Here is a 19,255-nt window from a genome sequence, read left to right as displayed (position 1 = left end):
TTAACTGACACTTCCTTTACTACTCCACTTCTCCACTGGCAGCTGTCTAGTCCTGACAGTATTTGAGTAAAGGAGGTGGAGACCCTTTTGTAAACATTGTACTAAAGGCATTTTATTTAACTTGATGCCTTACCTTACCAATGTTGTCCTCAAGATGGTTTCATTGCAGCCATCAAATGCCTTTCAGCTACAGCTTCTCACAGTAAATTACACAATTGAAACTTTGAAATAGGACACATTTCAACCACATGTCCCTGATGATTCTTGAGATGTTAGAGCACATATTATTAAGGCAAGTATTTATAATAGATAAACCGAGGCTTCTGCTGGCTATGACTAAGGCACCCAGACTATGTTTTAATCTCCTAGTCTATGCAGCGGCTACTCTTACCATCTAGGTTAGTTTGCCGCTAAAAAGGTATGTATATATTAGAAACCTTATGTTTAAAAATTCCATTTGTTATGCATCTCAAATGAATAATACAGAAATCCAATAATTTTATCATATAAACTGCTCAAAAAATTAAAAGAACACTTTGAAAACACATCAGATCTCAATGGGAAAATAAATCATGCTGTATATCTATACTGATATGGACTGGGTAATGTGTTAGGAATGAAAAGAATGCCACATCGTTTGATAGAAATGAAAATAATCAACCTACAGAGGGCTAAATTTAAAGACACCCCGAAAATCAAAGTGAAAAAACGATGTGGCAGGCTAGTCCATTTTGCTGATATTTCATTGCAGCAACTCAAAATTATACTCGGTTTGTATGGCCCCCATGTGCTTGTATGTATGCCTGACAATGTCTGGGCATGCTCCTAATGAGACAATGGATGGTGTCCTGAGGCAAGGGATCTGCACTGGCAATCGGAAGGGTGCTGGTTCGAATCCTGTAAATGCCAAGAGACTCTACTCTGTTGGGCCCTTCAGCATGGCCCTTAACCTGCAATTGCTGAGCGCTTTGAGTAGTGAGAAAAGCGCTATATAAATGCAAAGAATTATTATTATTATCTCCTCCCAGATCTGGACCAGGTCATCAATGAGCTCCATGACAGTCTGGGGTGCAACCTGGTGGCGTCAGATGGACCGAAACATAATGTCCCAGAGATTTTCTATTGGATTTAGGTCAGGCAAGTGTATGGTCAGTCAAGATTTAGGTCAGGCAAGTGTGGGGACCAGTCAATGGTATCTGCAGTGGTATTAATGCATACTCTCGCCACATGAGGCTGGGCAATGTTGTGCACCAAGAAGAACCCAGGACCCACTGCACCAGCATAGGGTCTGACAATGGATCGAAGCATTTCATCCTTTTACCTAATGGCAGTCAAGGTGCCGCTGTCTAGCCTGTAGAGGTCTGTGTGTCCTTCCATGGATATGCCTCCCTAGACCATCACTGAACCCCCACCAAACCGGTAATGCTGAACAATGTTACAGGCAGCATAACGTTCTCCATGGCTTCTCCAGACCCTTTCACGTCTGTCACATGTGCTCAGGGTGAACCTGCTCTCATCTGTGAAAAGCATGGGGTGCCAGTGGTGGACCTGCCATTTCTGGTATTCTGTGGCAAATGCCAATCAAGCTCCACGGTGCCGGGCAGTGAGCATAGGGCCCACTAGAGGACGTTGGGCCCACAGGCCACCTTCATGAAGTCTGTTTCTGATTGTTTGGTCAGAGACATTCACCCCAGTGACCTACTGGAGGTCATTTTGTAGGGCTCTGGCAGTGCTCATCCTGTTCCTCTATGCCCAAAGGAGCAGATACAGGTCCTGCTGATGGGTTCAGGACCTTCTACAGCCCTATCCAGCTCTCCTAGAGTAACTGCCTGTCTCCTGGAATCTCCTCCGTGCCCTTGAGACTGTGCTGGGAGACACAGCAAACCTTCTGGCAATGACACATATTGATGTGCCATCCTGGAGAAGTTGGACTACCTGTGCAACTTCTGTAATGTCCAGGTATCACCTCATGCTACCAGTAGTGACACTAACTGTAGCCAAATGCAAAACTAGTGAAAAAAAGAAAAGAGGATGGAAAAATGTCAGTGGTCTCCACCTGTTAAACCATTCCTGTTTTGGGGGTTGTCTCATTGTTGCCCCTCTGGTGCCCCTGTTGTTAATTTATTTAACACCAAAGCAGCTAAAATGATTAACAACCCCCTCTGCTACTTAACTGACCAGATCAATATCCCAGAAGTTTCATTGAGTTGATGCTATACTCTGATTTAAAAGTGTTCCTTTAATTTTTTTGAGCAGTATATTTAATTTAATCACCTATGCTTGATACTTGGCTGTCATTTCATTCAACTGCTACCTTTCTTGTAGTGAACCCTTATGGCAATTGTACATACAGTAGTTTGTTTAGTTTGAGACTAACTGGGTTACGTGGTTTGCCTTGTCTTAGTTAGCTGTTTGGATGGATTCCTGTATTCATTTCTGCACAAGGGTTTTTTTGTCTTTGTTCTAAAGTTTGTCAGGGTCCAATTTTGGATCAACTTTTCCCTAGATCCCATACACTAATTAGCCTAGGTCAGTGGTCGTCAACCTTTTTGGTCTTATAAACCCAGTTTATCTGTTTTTAGTAAATTATGACATCAGGTGACGTTTTCTACTTAACATTTTAAATACAGTGATGCAATACATGATCAAAAGTGGTGGTCTCCCTCAGACTTTTTAGAGGGATTAAAAAAAACTAACAACACAAAGTTTCACCTTTGGTGTAACAAAACACAGTGACAAATGGAACATAATATTGAAGAGTGGAAAGTGTTGTCCTTCATGGTGTAACAAGCAGATGATAAACTTATATTATGGTATTTTCAGCGCACAGATATGGTGAATGTGGGGATATTGGCAGTTGAATGCATGAGCTACGTGACTCGCAACCCAATTGTAAACTCACTCCTGGGGAGATGCAGGTGTCTAGGTGACATATTTATTTAAATAAGTGGAAAGAGTTCTTTAATAAAGCAGTGGTTTTAAAAAGGTTTATAAGTCTTTGTTTTGATCCTTATACCACTACAGTATTTCAAACCAAGGTGAGAATGTCCAGCTTAATAGTATTTGATATTGTATACTAGCAAAATGGCATCTTATTAAAATCGGGGGTGAAGTAGTTTACAGTCCTGATACATCAATCGTACGATAGATTGGTTGTGAGGCTTTACTTCATAGATTGTCAATTAGTACTGTTTTTCTGAGACCAAGTAAAGAAAAGGTTACCCTACTGGAACAAATTGGTTCTTTTTCATATCCGATTTTATTCTTTGACGATACTTCTTAGAGATGACTTGATTTCAGAACAGAGGTTGTTCCCAGAGAGGTATGGTTTACCACCATCTGCACCTATCAGCCTGCCAATTCAGATTATGCTGCAGCCACTAATTAAGCGTTTCCGCTACCACTTTTTTGGCTCTCGGCAGACTAATGTCCTTCACAAGGTACAGTGACTAGTTTGGTTCCTGTTTTCTTTCTTGGCTTGTTGTCTTTCTAATGTAATTGGCTGTACTTTTTACATCATCTTTGCTAGCCTGAGTGGTACCTGACACAGGTGCTCATGTGGATCACAAACCACTCTCAGTTCCTAGAAGAGAGAGTGCAACCCCTTTTGGATAAAGTTGGTGCAGCAGTTGATGCCCGGGTAGGTGCAAGCAGTTTCAGTAACTCTGAGGACACTGTTTAGATGTGTGAATGCTCTGTCTTGTTTTGCAGCTTGAGTTCTCACGGGGACTGCTGGACTTGGTACTAGAGAAACTGGCCCAGGATGTTCCCCGACTACTTTATGATGATGCACTGTTTTGCCACTTAGTGGACGAAGTGCTTCTTTTTGAGAAAGAACTGCATGGAACGCATGCCTATCCCAGCACCCTCCCTGGTGCGCTGCATATCTTGGCTGATGAGACTATCTTTCAGAAGTGGGTCTCTGTTGAGCGGAAGTGTGAGTCAAGAGTTGATGATGAAAGGGTTGTTGAGTGGGCTACACTTCCAGGTGTGAAATGTCTAAGACAGTTCTGTCTCCATAGTTGCGCTTGAGAAGATGGATTCCATGCTGTCTTCTGAAGTAGCTTGGGTATCTCAATATAAGGATATCAGTGATGTTGATGAACTGAAGGCACCTGACTGTGCTGAGACCTTCATGACTATGTTGCTCGTCATTACAGGTACTCTTTGGTCAGGAGGCACAACTCTGTAGCACAAGTTGCCTCATTACAGCACTTGACAGTATATTCTCCATGCCATAGATCGTTACAAGGCACTGCCAACTGCTCGCTGTAAGCTCTGCTTCTTGGAACTGCAGAAAGAACTGGTGGATGACTTCCGTATTCGGCTCACACAGGTTATGAAGGAGGAGAGCCGCAATCCCCTGTCTCCACGCTACTGTGCTATCCTTAATGCAGTCAACTATATTGCTACTGTATTGTCTGACTGGGCTGACAATGTGGTAAGTTTGCATGGGACAATCCTGTGATTAGCATGTGCTGCTATTTGAATGGTATTGTGGTAAAAGAATTGTTCTTACTCAGTGATCATGAGAGAATTTGAATGGTATTAAGATCTGAAGGATGTGGACTTTTTTGGTTTTGAGTTTTTTTGAGCTAGAGATGGAGAATTTGTGTGCCATTTTATAATTCTGGAAAATTTGCCACTATATGGAAAGAGGGTCTGGTGATCCCGGCACTCAATTTATAGCAGTGATAAAGGATATGGGAGGGTTGAATAGGTGTTTAGACTTGGGTATATTACTTTTGGCTTTTGAAAAGTTTTGAAAATTATTAAGAGTGAATTTTCTGTTCTGTCCAGTTCTTCCTACAGTTGCAGCGGATGTCACTAGAGCTAGGCAGTGAGTTGGCCTCTTTGAGTGCTCTGCAGACAGGTAGGCTGGCATCGATGGAGGGCTCAGTCTTTGATGAAATGATAAGCCTGTTAGAGCGGCTCCGGAGTGACATGATGGGAAGACTTGTGGAGTTTGTCCTTCGGGAAACCAAGGAGGCTGCTAGGCCTTACTGCAAGGAAAGGTGCGATGCTACATTTATTCTTCTGTACGTTGCCTTATGAAATGATGTCTCATCTGTGAGCAACTATGCCCATTAAAAAAAAGTTACCATCAGACCCCTTGACTCAGACTTTGCATGTTGTAAATACACTGTGTACTTTTTACCTGTAGGTGGTTGTCTTTACCTTCTCAATCAGAGCAGGCTGTTATGTCACTGTCCAGCTCTGCTTGTCCCATGATGCTGTGTCTACGCGATCACATGCTGCAGCTGCAGCAGTCACTCTGCATCTCTCTTTTTAAGACCTTCTGGCAGGCACTAGCAGAAAAGCTGGATATGTTCATCTACCAAGAGGTCAGTGGCCAGTTTATTATTTGTGCTGTTTATTTGTCTCTCCTAATCTCCCCAAATTAAAAACAATTGTCCACCCTGAAACAGAGAACAGGGATAAAATGTGAGATGCCAAAAGAAGATTAAAAAAAATATAGATGATTTATAATATTGTTTTGAGCAATTAATAAGAGTATTAATCTGCATTGGTATGGTGTATGGAATAGGAGAAAATAAACCCTACAGTACTTACATAGTCTGGAGAACATGGGGAGAGAATATTTAATATTTTAAATAGTGAAAAGTATCACAGATTGTATGACGAAAGTGTTAGGTCTGGTTTCATAATCCAACCGTGGAGCATATGAGTGTGAGAAAAGGCGGAGACAGACAGAAAGGTCTAGAAGGATCTCGTGAAACCAGGCATTATTCTGGTAAATATGGGACAAGTGGTAAATTCCTTATTAGAAGGAACCGAAAGTGTAGGGGTGTTACATAGCCAGTAATATTTAAAGAGATATTTCTTGTATATTAATTCACACTGCGCGCTATGGGAAGCATCATCTTGAAGGACATACATAAATGATTTGATACCCAGTCTTTCTTTGACATCCATCCATCCATCCATTTTCCAACCAGCTGAATCCGAACATAGGGTCACGGGGGTCTGCTGGAGCCAATCCCAGCCAACACAGGGCATAAGGCAGGAACCAATCCCGGGCAGGGTGCCAACCCACCGCAGGACACACACAAACACACCCACACACCAAGCACACACTAGGGCCAATTTAGAATCGCCAATCCACCTAACCTGCATGTCTTTGGACTGTGGGAGGAAACAGGAGCGCCCGGAGGAAACCCACGCAGACACGGGGAGAACATGCAAACTCCACGCAGGGAGGACCCGGGAAGCGAACCCAGATCCCCAGATCTCCCAACTGCGAGGCAGCAGCGCTACCCACTGCGCCACCATGCCGCCCCTTTCTTTGACAGTTACTTAAAATTTTAAGTCTAATATTAGGATATGCTTATTATAGTAGTGATATGAGCTGTTTAAAGAGGAAGTGTTTCATTAATATTTTGTTCAACTTATTCTTATAAAGTATAATATTTATAGAGGCTACAGTGGTGGTATTGGGCTTTTGTTGTGTTTTATTGTTTACAGAGTACTACATAACATAAAATTTAGTTTAATATATTCTTATTAAATATTTTGTATATATATACAGTGGAGTCAAAGTATTCAGACTCCTTCACTTTCCTCACAATTTATTGTGCTGTAGATTAAATTTAAATGTATAAGTTTGCCATTTTCTCTTATACATTACACTCAACAACCCATAACAGAAAAGCAAAAACATATATTTTCAAAAATGTTTTCAAATTTATTAAAATTAAAAACTGAAATCTCTCATTTATGTAAGAATTCAGACCCTTTGCTGTGACACTCCAGATTGTGGACTGGTGGATCCTGTTTATTTTGGTTAATCTTTAGATGTCTAGAACTGCATTGGAGTCCACCTGTGGCAAATTCAGTTGATTTGACATAGTTTATCAAGGCACACACCTGTGTGTGTAAGGTCCCACAATTCACACTGTATGTTCAATGAACTCTTTGTAGACCTCTGTGATAACTCTATGGTTAGGCAGAGATCAAGGTACGGCTTTAAAACCATATGTAAAGCTTTGGGCGTTTCCAGGAGCACAGTGACCTCAATAGTGTTAAAAAGGAGGAAGTGTGGAATCACCAGGGGCCTGATGCATAAAAGCCGTGCGTAGAATTCACACTAAAACATGGCGTAAGGACAAAAGCGGAAATGTGCGTACGCACAAAAAAATCCAGATGCATAAATCTGTGTGTTCGTCAACTTCCACGTTCTTCCGCTCAATAAATCCCGGTCAGCATGAAAAGTAACGCATGTGCACGTGCCTGCTGTCCTGCCCCGTCTCCTCCCAGAATTACGCCTCTTTGAATATGCAAATCAATATAAATAGCCCTTAAGCTCAGCATTCTGTGAAAAGACAATGGCAAAAGCACGGGGGAAAATAGAAGAATTTCAGTGAATACCAAGTGGAGGCAAGGAAAAGCGTACTATTTGTTTGTTTAAACAGTGGTATAAATAACAAAAGGAAGTTGATTGAGTGACACACAGTGTCAGAGAAACTTGAAAGTTTAAATTCACAAAGGAGTACAGTGCCTGAAATAAACAAGAAGTTGTCAAATATTAAAGTCGCTGTGAAAAGGCGAGTCGTAGCCCACCGTCTGAGTGTCATATGAAAGCTTATTAGGGTACAGAGAAAAATAGGGACACAGTGAGAAAAAAGCTCGAAATGTCAACTTTAATCTCGAAATTTCCACTTTAATCACGTAGTTTACTTTGTTATTAAAGGAGAACATCATAAACTTCATCTTTAAATCGTTTAATTTACTAGTTTCTCAAATTCCATCATGACTAAAGTAGCACGTTAAATGCTTTGTTTTGTATGTGTTTTTCTATGTGCTCTGTGTGTGAATCACTACGTGCTTCTTAAACAGACTTTCTCTTCCTCTGACAGGACACAGAATCCATTACATTTTTGATATTACAGCTCTCTGAATAATTAAAATACTGAGATGTATACTTGATATCATTTTTATGATGATAGGAGTTAAAGCATGTTATTAAACATGGGAACGCGGTGGCGCAGTGATATTGATGAGCTGGTGCCCTGTCCAGAGACTGCCTCACGCAGGATGCTTGCTGCACCATGATGTTTGAAATAATTTATTGCAGCAGTACTGTCTCTTTCAAACATACTAACCCCAATTCCTGTCCTTCCTTATCTTTCTCCAAGTAACCAATCACCACACAATCAGCTCTGTAATAGATGTTAAGCCATCTGTAAGCTTAGAACGCTGATTCTTCAAAACTTTTAAGGAACATTGAATTATCTTCGTAGTACATGTTTAATTATTCTCTCCATCTATCCTTCCAGTGTCGCTCCAGCCCCAGCAGAATACAGCCCGAGGCAGGAACAATCCCTGAAATAGCTAGCGCTGTAACACTGTGTCCTCACATGTTTAATTATTAACAATATAGATTATTTAAATGATGTTAACATTTTATCTGTATAATGTAATAAACATATTTTGCTGCATTTCATCTTACAAATATCGTCATCACATGTAAATACGTGCTTTATAAAGTGGCTCAGGTTGTGCAATATAACTGTATCGCAAGTTTACAGTGAGGTAATTGTACTAATAAGTCCAAACAGTTCTACAAGGAGCACTTGATGGACTGATTGAGTGCATTTATAGTTTTTAGGATGAAATTGTTTCTGAACCGCGATGTCCCTGCAGGAAAGGCTCTGAAGCGCTTGCCATTTGAGAGCAGTTCAATAGACTGTGCGTATGGCTGAGGCAGCGTGTGCTAGATGCTGTATATCAATAATTCTCTTTCTGATCAGCTGCTGTAGAGCTGTGATTCCAGACTCCGATACAATTGGATAAATTGTCTGAGTGGTGCATTGAGAGGAACAATGTTAAAGTAGCGAATAGTTTGGGCATTCCGTGTACAGTGACATTATATTGTTACAGGTTATTTGCAATCAAATACCTTAAACTAATAAACAATATGTGGTTAATTTCAGTGTATTTATAAAGCCACATCAGGGATGTGAATCTAAAAAAGAAAGGGAAACCACACTTGAACAAAAGCACTGCTTTGACGCTGGGTGCCACCTGTTTGCAAAACCGAGCGGAGAACTTGCGTACACCATGGTTTGAGCTGGGGGGAAATTGTCCATGGCTTTATGCCAAGTTTAGGTTTTATACATCGTGATTTGAGCGTGGAAATGGGAGTACACATTTTTGTGCATACACACCGTTTATACATGAGGCTTCTGGACTCTTTCATCAATCAGGGGTGTTTGACAGGTGGCTACATGGCTTTGCACTGCTCATCACTGTCCTAATACCATCCCTATGGTGAAGCATGGTGATGATACCATTATGCAATGGTGGTGCTTTTTAGCAGCAGGGACATGGAAATGGACAAATAAAGAGATGACTTTGAAGAAAACCTACTCCAAAGTCCAAGCAACCTCAAGACAAGGGTGATGGTTCACCTTTCAGCATGATCATGACATTAAGCATTTAGCCAAGGCAAAGCCAGAGGGATTTCAGGATAAGTCTCTCACTGTCCTTAAGTGGTCCAACCAAAGCCCAGACTTAATCCCCATACAACATGTGTGGAGAGACCTGAAGGAGGCAGTTTAGAGACACTTTCCATGCAATCTAATAGAACTCAAGAGAATCTGAAAAGAGGAATACAATAAACTGCCCATATGCAGTTCCAAGGTTATTGTAGATAACGAAAATTAAAATCAAAACTGAAACTAGTTATTAAAAAAACATTTTCATAAACTGAAATAAAATAATTAACAAAACCAGAAAGAAAAACTTGAATGAATTTTCTTGCCATTAGTCTTTAACCCTTGTAACTTTTAACTCTAAAACCGAAAGTCATCCACCACGAGCCACCTGCATATATTCATCCAATGAACGGCGGCTGGTGGCGGAGGGCGGCTGTTCACACAGCATTTACAGTTACAGAGCGAGTAAATTATGTGATTTAGAAAGAGGTTTACGTGTCGCATTTCTTTGTGCTTATTGTATATCGAGCTGTAATTCAAACGGCTGAAATCGGAATGTGCTGGTCAACAAAACCTTTACTGTTTAGATGGGAAAATCACGAGTGAGTAATGTTTCAGTTAAGTTCTCAGGAGCCTGCTTTTTGTTGACAGTAATTCACCTGCCACTTTGCACAGGAGAAATCGTTTTTACTTTCTTGAGAAAGTATAGTACAGCAATCCCTCCTCCATCGCGGGGGTTGCGTTCCAGAGCCACCCGCGAAATAAGAAAATCCGCAAAGTAGAAACCATATGTTCATGTGGTTATTTTTATATATTTTAAGCCCTTATAAACTCTCCCACACTATTATAAACATTTCACGCACAATTATACAGCATAAACCCTTTGTATTCTCTTAGATATTAGGTAAGATTCGTTGAAATTATGTATGTAAACACAGTTTACATACAGTAAAACCTAAATATTATTTTAAAGATATCGAGCGTCTCCGATATCACATATGTTACAGCCATTACGACAGACAGGCCACCATCAATAAATACGTACAATGCAAGAAAAATTGTATACAATAAAATGTGTGTACAGTGACACTAAACTATGTACATGTAATAAGTACTGTACGTAAATAATTAATTATGGTTACTCACCAACAATGACACGACGACTTGTCCGATAACGATGAGTTTAATTTTACTGCACAACAAAGGATAGCGTTACAGCTCTTCTAAAGGAGCCTCTTCAGGCGACTGTTTAGCACCGCCGTTGTTCTTCTTCCATCACTCTTCAATCCAAATCCCTAAAGCAGATTCCATCCAGACTACTGCCTTACAACGTCCACTTGCAACTCATTGTGCTCCCTGGTTAAAAGACACTGCGGCCGTAGATCTTATATGCTTTTCCTCCTTTTTAAATAAAAAGAATCGTGGACTCATTTATGCTGTAATGGTGTCCTGCAGCGGTGTAGCTGTTTCCTTCCTTCAACATATCCAAAACTTTTACCTTTTCTGCAATCATTTGCATCTTCTGTTGGCGCTTGTGCACGTTAATGCTGAATGAGTGAGATTAGTACTTCCTGGTTAATGCAGCACTCCGTTGCTGAGCCAATCAGCAGCACACAGGAACTTAACCGCATGCTCTGATTGGGTAGCTTCTCAGCCATCCACCAATAGCGTCCCTTGTTTGAATTCAAATGCGTCCCTTGTTTGAATTCAAATGGGCAAATCAACTGAGGAAGCACACATACTGTAGACCGCAGACATCCGCGAAGCAGTGAAAAATCCGCAATATATATTCACATATGCTTACATTTAAAATCCGAGATGGAGTGAAGCCGCGAAAGACGAAGCACGATATAGCGAGGGATCACTGTAATCATGAAAAAAATTCAACCTCGAGATTTTGATGAATCCTGATGTTTTAGACCTCCCTGAGTCCAAAAATACCGTTTTTTGGAATTATGTCTCTGTGTGTGTGTGCGTGCAAACACAATAACTCAAAAACGCAACAAGATAGATGAATGAAGTTCCGCATGTGGTTGTTAAACCAAAATTGTAGATCTGTATTATCTTTTGGGCCAAATCCATCAACCGGAGTGTTACTTTACCTGAACACATACTGTTTTATTCATGCAGCTGCAGAGTCTGATTTATTCAACTTTACTGTTATAATTGTTAAATATATAATTAGATTGATTTGATCTGTTGTTGATGGTTTTTTTAATGTACATAATATAAAAATATAATCATTGTCTTGCAGTTTACTCCTCAGATATACATCCCCATATCTGTGTATACCAGAAAATCTAGGGGAGACCTCGCCCAATTTTTAAAAATAAAATAACACTGATCGAGAGACTGACTAGGTCATCATACAAGATCAGCATATTGTTACTGATCAATCACTTTTGCTTTAAAAACATTTATCAACAAAGTGACACAAAATTTGTAAAATTCCTGAGATGGCAATGTCTCTACTGAATTATATGTAGGTAGGCGAAGAGAATCTGCCAGCTGGTGAAAAACTAAACATACTAGTGTGTTTTTGTATTTATTCTATATTTGTTCATTTATCCTTTTTAGTTCATATTCACAGCTCAAAATACCTGATCTTGTGAAAATAATTCAGTAGCAGAACTATATTTTAAAATTTGTCCCCTTTTTTAACATTTCTCTCTCTCAAAATAGTTGAAATATCATATTCTTTTTGTTCTTAACATCAGCCATATCATACATATTGCATACCAGGGATTTTCCTGCCTTGCATCCAAAGGTTTAGATAATGTATATATTGTTCTTAATCTCAGATGCTGTCTTTGTTCTTTTGTGCCCCTCCATACACCTATTACATGCTCCTACACTGCTCATTAAGGGTTTACATTCTTATACATTGGCTATTCAAGTCTCACTGCCCCTAACCTTGACACTACATGCTTGTTTTTCTTTGCTTCCCTCAATACAGCTAGGTGGGGTCTGCAAACTGATTCAAGCCTAAGAGCCCTGTTCTTCCTAAACCCCCATGATTTTCATAATCATACCTGTTTTCTGATTTTTGATATCTTTTCAGGCCTGCAGGTGGCACAATTCTATGTATAAATTGTATGTGCCTGAGATGGAATCAGAGATCAATATTGCTGGTAGAAAATAACAGCCCAGTATGGGAGATTTTTTAATTCAATATTGAAGACATTCATTATAAGCACATTGTCTTGGAGCAGGATATGTTGTGTGCTGTAGACATTTTGAGTAAAAAAACCTTCAAACCTTAAATTTCATTACAAAATGCCCCATTCTGGGCAATAAAAGGAATAGATCAAAGTGCCAACAGTCTGCGCAGATGTGTTCAGCACAAATGACATAGAAAATATTTGAAAAATTATAAAATTGTGTAAAATTGTTCATATTCAGTATCCGGTTTTTATCAGACAAAACCAAATAGTAAACCATGTAGTGTAGTAAGCTTCCACTAACATTAAACGCTTATCCAAACCTGTTAAGTGTACAGTTCTATCTGATTATGACACAAAACTGAACTCCGTAGTAGCTCTTTAACCATACCATAATTACTAAAACTGAAACTAATACATATTAAAAAAAAAAAATAGAAATGTCTTTGTGAAATAAAAAGCTAAATTAAAACTAAAAATATGCGATGAAGGAAAATTAAAATTAAACTGAATTATCAAGTAAGGTCAGAAAAAATATTGAAATAAAAACTGATATAAAAAGGCAAAACTATAATAATCTTGTGGGCTTCTACAAAATACTGAATGAAAGGACTGAATGCTTAAATGAATTAGAGATTTCGTTTTTTGATTTTTAAGAAATCTGCACACCTTTCTGAAAATATGTTTTCACTTTGTTGTTGTTGGTTATTGATTGTAGATTATTGGGCAAAAACAGAAACTGTATCCATTTAAAATTTAAACCTGAAACACAAAGTTTATAGAAAGTGAAGGTGTCTGAATACTTTCAGAATCCATTGTATATTTTAACTAAAGTATAATAGCAGTTAAATTATTGCACTCTACATTATAACTGAAAGTCTTATTTCGTCTTCACTGTAGTAATATTTTTATATTTCTTGAGTCTTTGGCATGTTGCACTTTGTCCTTCATAGGAAGTAGCTCAGCAGAGACAAATCAGCATCAGTACGTATTTTTTTTGACGGGAATGTTTCTTCACCGTCACAAGCATGCTCGCCTTTGAGAATGTGAATTCTTAGAGTAGAGATTCATGAGCTCCACCATGTGGGGTTGCAAAAATCAAGCCTTTGTAGTAAACAGGTTTTTAAGGCTAATGTCAAAGAACAGTACTATTCTTGTACTTGCTTTAGAACTGACTCCTTCACTCGAACACCATTATAAGGGAAAGCTGCTTTTAGGTATGTGCTAATGTGCAAATTTAGGTTATGTTGCATGATTTAGCCAAATGTGTTGAAGTAGTGATTTATGTATTCCCTTATAGTAAATGCTGAATCTTAGTTGCATATTCCCAGGGTGTTTGAGCGTGTTCCAGTTTCTTGCCACACTTCAAAAGCATACATACTATTATTTTAGGATGGCACCTAGAAATGTCATAATGTGTGTATATGTGTTTGATTGTGCTCTCTGAAGGAGAGGCATGCAGTCCAGGATGGGATTCTGTCTTGCATGTATTGCTTTTGGCATAGGCCCTAGTATAGAGACAGAATTCAGTAGATAGAAATAAGGAGATGCTGAAGCTCTTTCTTGAAAGGCATTTACAGTAATCCCTCGCTATATCGCGCTTCGCCTTTCGCGGCTTCACTCCATCGCGGATTTTATATGTAAGCATATTTAAATATATATCGCGGATTTTTTGCTGCTTCGCGGGTTTCTGCGGACAATGGGTCTTTTAATTTCTGGTACATGCTTCCTCAGTTGGTTTGCCCAGTTGATTTCATACAAGGGACGCTATTGGCAGATGGCTGAGAAGCTACCCAGCTTACATTTCTCTTTCTCTTGCGCTGACTTTCTCTGATCCTGACGTAGGGGGATTGAGCAGGGGGGCTGTTCGCACACCTAGACGATACAGACGCTAGTCTAAAAATGCTGAAAGATTATCTTCACGTTGCTATCTTTTGTGCAGCTGCTTCCTGAAACGACATGCTGCACGGTGCTTCGCATACTTAAAAGCTCGAAGGGCACGTATTGATTTTTGCTTGCTTGTTTTTCTCTGTCTCTCTCTCTCTTTCTGTGCTCTTGACGGAGGGGGTGTGAGCTGCCGCCTTCAACAGCTTTGTGCCGCGGTGCTTCGCATACTTAAAAGCCAAACAGCCCTATTGATTTTCCTCTGCCTTTATGACAGTCTCTGCTCCTGACGACTCCTTTGAAGAGGAAGATATGTTTGCATTCTTTTAATTGTGAGACGGAACTGTCATCTCTGTCTTGTCATGGAGCACAGTTTAAACTTTTGAAAAAGAGACAAATGTTTGTTTGCAGTGTTTGAATAAAGTTCCTGTCTCTCTACAACTTCCTGTGTTTCTGTGCAAATCTGTGACCCAAGCATGACAATATAAAAATAACCATATAAACATATGGTTTCTACTTCGCGGATTTTCTTATTTCGCGGGTGGCTCTGGAACGCAACCCCCGCGATGGAGGAGGGATTACTATATATATGTATATGTGTGTGTATATCTATATTTATATATATATATTTGCAGTTGGAGATCCACAAAGGGAGAAAAAACGAATCACGTATCATAAAATAGTTTTATTCCTGAGCTTTCAACCCCTATCAGGGGTCTTCATCAGAGGATAATGCTTAGACTTACAAGAATCAAAGGCAATATATAGCAACACATTCAGGGGGGGGGTGGGTGGAGGTGACTAAGTGAGACTAAGTCACCTCCACCCCCCCCCCCCCTGAATGTGTTACTATATATTGCCTTTGATTCTTGTAAGTCTAAGCATTATCCTCTGATGAAGACCCCTGATAGGGGTTGAAAGCTCAGGAATAAAACTATTTTATGATACGTGATTCGTTTTTTCTCCCTTTGTGGATCTCCAACTGCAAATATGCAAACCGTATCACAGACCTTCTCTTCCATATATATATATATATATATATATATATATATATATATATATATATATATATATATATATAAATATACACATACACACATACATACATACATACATACACTCACGTCTCCATGCGCACAGCGCCTTAATTACACGGTGCAGGTAGCCAATGAAGCAATTGAGAATGATCGCACACACGTGTACAGGTGCGACTTGCTCCAACTACCTCATTAACTCCCCACGGTCATGCAATTACGCCCATGAAGAGTGACACGGCTCTATGGATTTAAAACTTGGTGCTTTTTTTTTTTTTTTTATGAAGCCGCGGACCCGCTATACCACACAGGACACATTTATCTTGCTCTCGTTCTTGACCTCTAGTTGTGCACAAAGTCACTCACTCAGTCACTCACTCCAATAACCCCTTCCCCTGTACCCCACACAGAAAGAAGCAGAGGCACCACAGACACAGAGGAGGATGTAAAGTGACTTGTGACATATGAATGTAAAACCATGAATTTAAATGATTGATTATCAAAAATAATTGTAATCAGGTGATTATCAAATAATTAGCACAGCCAAAACATTCATAAGCTTTTTTTTATGTAAAGGGCATTAAAGACATGGAATGGTGTATAAGTTTTAAGGATTTTGAAATTGGCACTAAGTTAAAATGGGACACAATGTCGAGACTTAAATAGCTGCAGTTATAAGATCGTACATCCTAGCCGTAATAATTATTCTTATGGTATCATTTTGATTTAACTGCCTGGTGGAAAATTAAATGTCTTGCAATCCCTGTAAAGCACACAGTAGTTCATTGTACTTGAAATAAATATATAAAAGTAATTTGTCTTTGATTTGCATAATGAGAAATCACATTAATTTACATGTATTTCATAGATAGTAAATGTCTTAGTGCAGTAAAGTGAGTGCTAAATAGTAGATCATTGTTGGGTAACTTAACTTTACATTTTGCCGCGTCCATTAACAATTTATCAGTAGTTACAAATTATGATATAGTAGTAACTTATTTTTCAATATTAATAATCTGTCCAAATCTGCTTTCTTTGCATATATTTTGTAACTTGTGGAAGAATGTGAAACATTGTATTTCAGTTTCTCCTTTCTTGTGTTCTTTTTCTCCTCATAAAGAGCTGTGAAAATCTGTTTCCTCCTTCCTGATTTCATCTACTATTGCACATTTTAACACTGAATGTTTTAGTCTTCAACCAAGTTATGTTAAAAGATAAAGAACACTAGAGTAAACAAGCAACACATTTTTGTAACATTTTATTAGTGTGATTAACAAAGTGTTATTGCACTGTGTAAAAATGTGATGGCCCCCAGTTAAATCAACCTTTTTAATTAAGTCATTTTAACTACAGCGTGCTGTACTGAAACCTCACTTATTTTGATTCTTGTCATCACAGTCAAGTTGCCAGCACAAAAATTCAACAAACACTTAAAGGAAACAGTAAATTGCTGAGGATTTAAAAAAAAAAAAAAAAAAAAGTTTTGATATCTATAAATTAGATAAGATTATGTAAACTCTATTAATCCCAAGGGGAAATTCAGATCTGTTTGTCTTTAAGGCTAAGCGACTCCATGCAACTATAGTGAATGGCATAGTTATCAAATAAAAACTCATTTGAAACAGTGAGTAGTATTTCAGAGATACAGCATAAAATCACCCATGAAATAACAAAGGACTGAAGCAAACAAAAAAAAAAAAAAAACACAAATGCAGACTTATCTTGCCTGACACTTAGAGGAGTTTGGGATTTGGTTAATGTCCTTCACTGCAGATTTGCAAGGCATAACCCACTACTAATCCGGGGGAGTAAACGTTAACATTATACATAGTTATTGTCTGTTTTTACCTGCATTATTATCAATCTTTAATTTAATATTGTTTTTTGTATCAGTATGCTGCTGCTGGAGTATGTGAATTTCCCCTTGGGATTAATAAAGTATCTATCTATCTATCAATCTAAACAACTGATAATTGAATTACAGAAAGCATTTCGTCTCAAGTCATTGTAGCATTAATGCATGAGTTGTACAATTACCTTTTTGTTCTGTGCTGAATGGTATTGATAGCTTTAAGTGAATGGTAAAGGGGGCCAGGCATCCAGAACTACTGTTTGTTCACTCAGGCACTCTTTATCAAATATTAGAAATGAGCTGAAGTCCTGTAAACATTCAATCTCTAAAAACTTGAAATAACAGAGGAAATTAGAAATTAATCTGAATCTTTCTCTCCATTGTGTTTCTCTACTGTCATTTCCACATCTTCAGTCCCTTTTCTTCCTTTTTCACTTATTCTTTCCCTCCATTGGATCTTCCATTTGCACTCGTTAGGTATTTAGTTAGTTATGCTAGCTTTGTGCTGTGACATGTTTCTATCATGGCAGACTAGAGCTCAGCTTTCTTCAAGCAGCTAATGGCTACATATAGTTTGTATTCTTATAGCTTTGTTTTATGAATTAAACCATTCATTGTTTTCAGGTAATCCTGGCCAATCACTTTAATGATGGTGGGGCTGCTCAGCTCCACTTTGACATGACAAGGAACCTCTTTCCTCTCTTTGGTCACCATTGCAAGAGACCTGAAAACTACTTCAAGCAGTGAGTATCTGTCATATTGTCTGATAACACAAGTAGATTATGCTTTAAAATATTTGTATGTGGAAGAACTGAAGGTGTTTAAGTGTTTTATTTAAATATCAGAGTGTATCCCTTGTGTGAACATCTATAGAACATGGAACCTGTTACTTTACAGTGTACCTGAGAAACATTTAATCTCAAAATTATTTGGAAACAATACTGAATAAAATTAATAACTATTTTGTCTTAATGGCCAAACCTTTTCTTCTACTGATTATTGCCTCTTTCTGTCTTTGAGCAGAATAAAGGAGGCTTGCATTATTTTGACACTCAGTGTGGGATCAGCTCTGCTTCTACGTGATCTTCTCAGAGAGGACAGGGGAGTGCAGGGTGCAGCTTTACCCAGTGAACCTTCCCCCGTGGCTGCACTTAATGAGTTGGGCATTTATCGGCTGGCAGCTAGTGACATTACAATCCTGCTCAATCTTCGGACTAACTGGCCAGGAAAATAAGTACACTTGAACAGTTCAGGTTTGTGGTTGCTGTGTTCCTGTAGAAGTGCACTGTTTAATGCTGGACTAGAAATAAAGACAATGAGGCACTCTAAAGTGTCATCCAGAAGAATGGACTGAACCAATATACAGCTAAGTGACGGGTATAAGCAGGACATACAAAAAATCAGGCTTTTTACCTTTTTCAAAAAGAGGAAAGAGGGGACACCATCTTCAAAAGACTAAAAAAGCTAATGTTTGTTTCTGATGTAATAAAGAGTCAGAGAAATGGTTTGCAGTGTTTCTGATAAGGACTGTTTTAATTCAAATCAGTTATTTGTCCTGGGGAGTAAAATCCTGGAAATATTTTAGATGCTAGTGCATGTGGCACTATAATTTTGAACACAGTGGTGTTTAGTACAGGTAGCTTAAATCATGCAGCAGAGTTCTCTATGAAGTAAGGTTTATAACTAACTGGGAAATCTCATTGGATACTGGTATTTAATTCTCCTAGGTGCACATTCATAAATACTTTACCTTAAAAGCAAAAACATGCTGAAGATGGAGTTTTTCTTATTCAATTGTTCATATTCAGTAGACTGTTAATTAGTTTATTTGAACATTCACTCAAGTGGATGGTTGCATTGCAGAGT

At 38.8% G+C, this 19,255-nt stretch overlaps 1 protein-coding gene across 1 annotated transcript in view; it reads left to right on the top strand.

The window, feature by feature from the left end:
- Nucleotides 1-18,892, top strand: part of rint1 (RAD50 interactor 1) — a 43,429-nt gene extending 24,537 nt beyond the window's left edge. Inside the window, exons 5-13 of the mRNA XM_028808570.2 lie at nt 3,284-3,440; nt 3,530-3,640; nt 3,712-3,937; nt 4,023-4,160; nt 4,242-4,441; nt 4,801-5,015; nt 5,165-5,345; nt 18,014-18,132; nt 18,413-18,892. Of these exons, the coding sequence (XP_028664403.1) occupies nt 3,284-3,440; nt 3,530-3,640; nt 3,712-3,937; nt 4,023-4,160; nt 4,242-4,441; nt 4,801-5,015; nt 5,165-5,345; nt 18,014-18,132; nt 18,413-18,623 (1,558 nt within the window). The 3' untranslated portion in view covers nt 18,624-18,892. The remainder of the gene's footprint in view (nt 1-3,283; nt 3,441-3,529; nt 3,641-3,711; nt 3,938-4,022; nt 4,161-4,241; nt 4,442-4,800; nt 5,016-5,164; nt 5,346-18,013; nt 18,133-18,412) is intronic.
- The last annotated feature ends 363 nt before the right edge of the window (nt 18,893-19,255 follow it).

This window comes from Erpetoichthys calabaricus, chromosome 1 (genome assembly GCF_900747795.2).
Source record: "Erpetoichthys calabaricus chromosome 1, fErpCal1.3, whole genome shotgun sequence".
NCBI classification, from domain to species: domain Eukaryota; kingdom Metazoa; phylum Chordata; class Cladistia; order Polypteriformes; family Polypteridae; genus Erpetoichthys; species Erpetoichthys calabaricus.
Note: the sequence above shows the minus strand (reverse complement) of the source record. Positions and strands in the feature narration are given on the sequence as shown.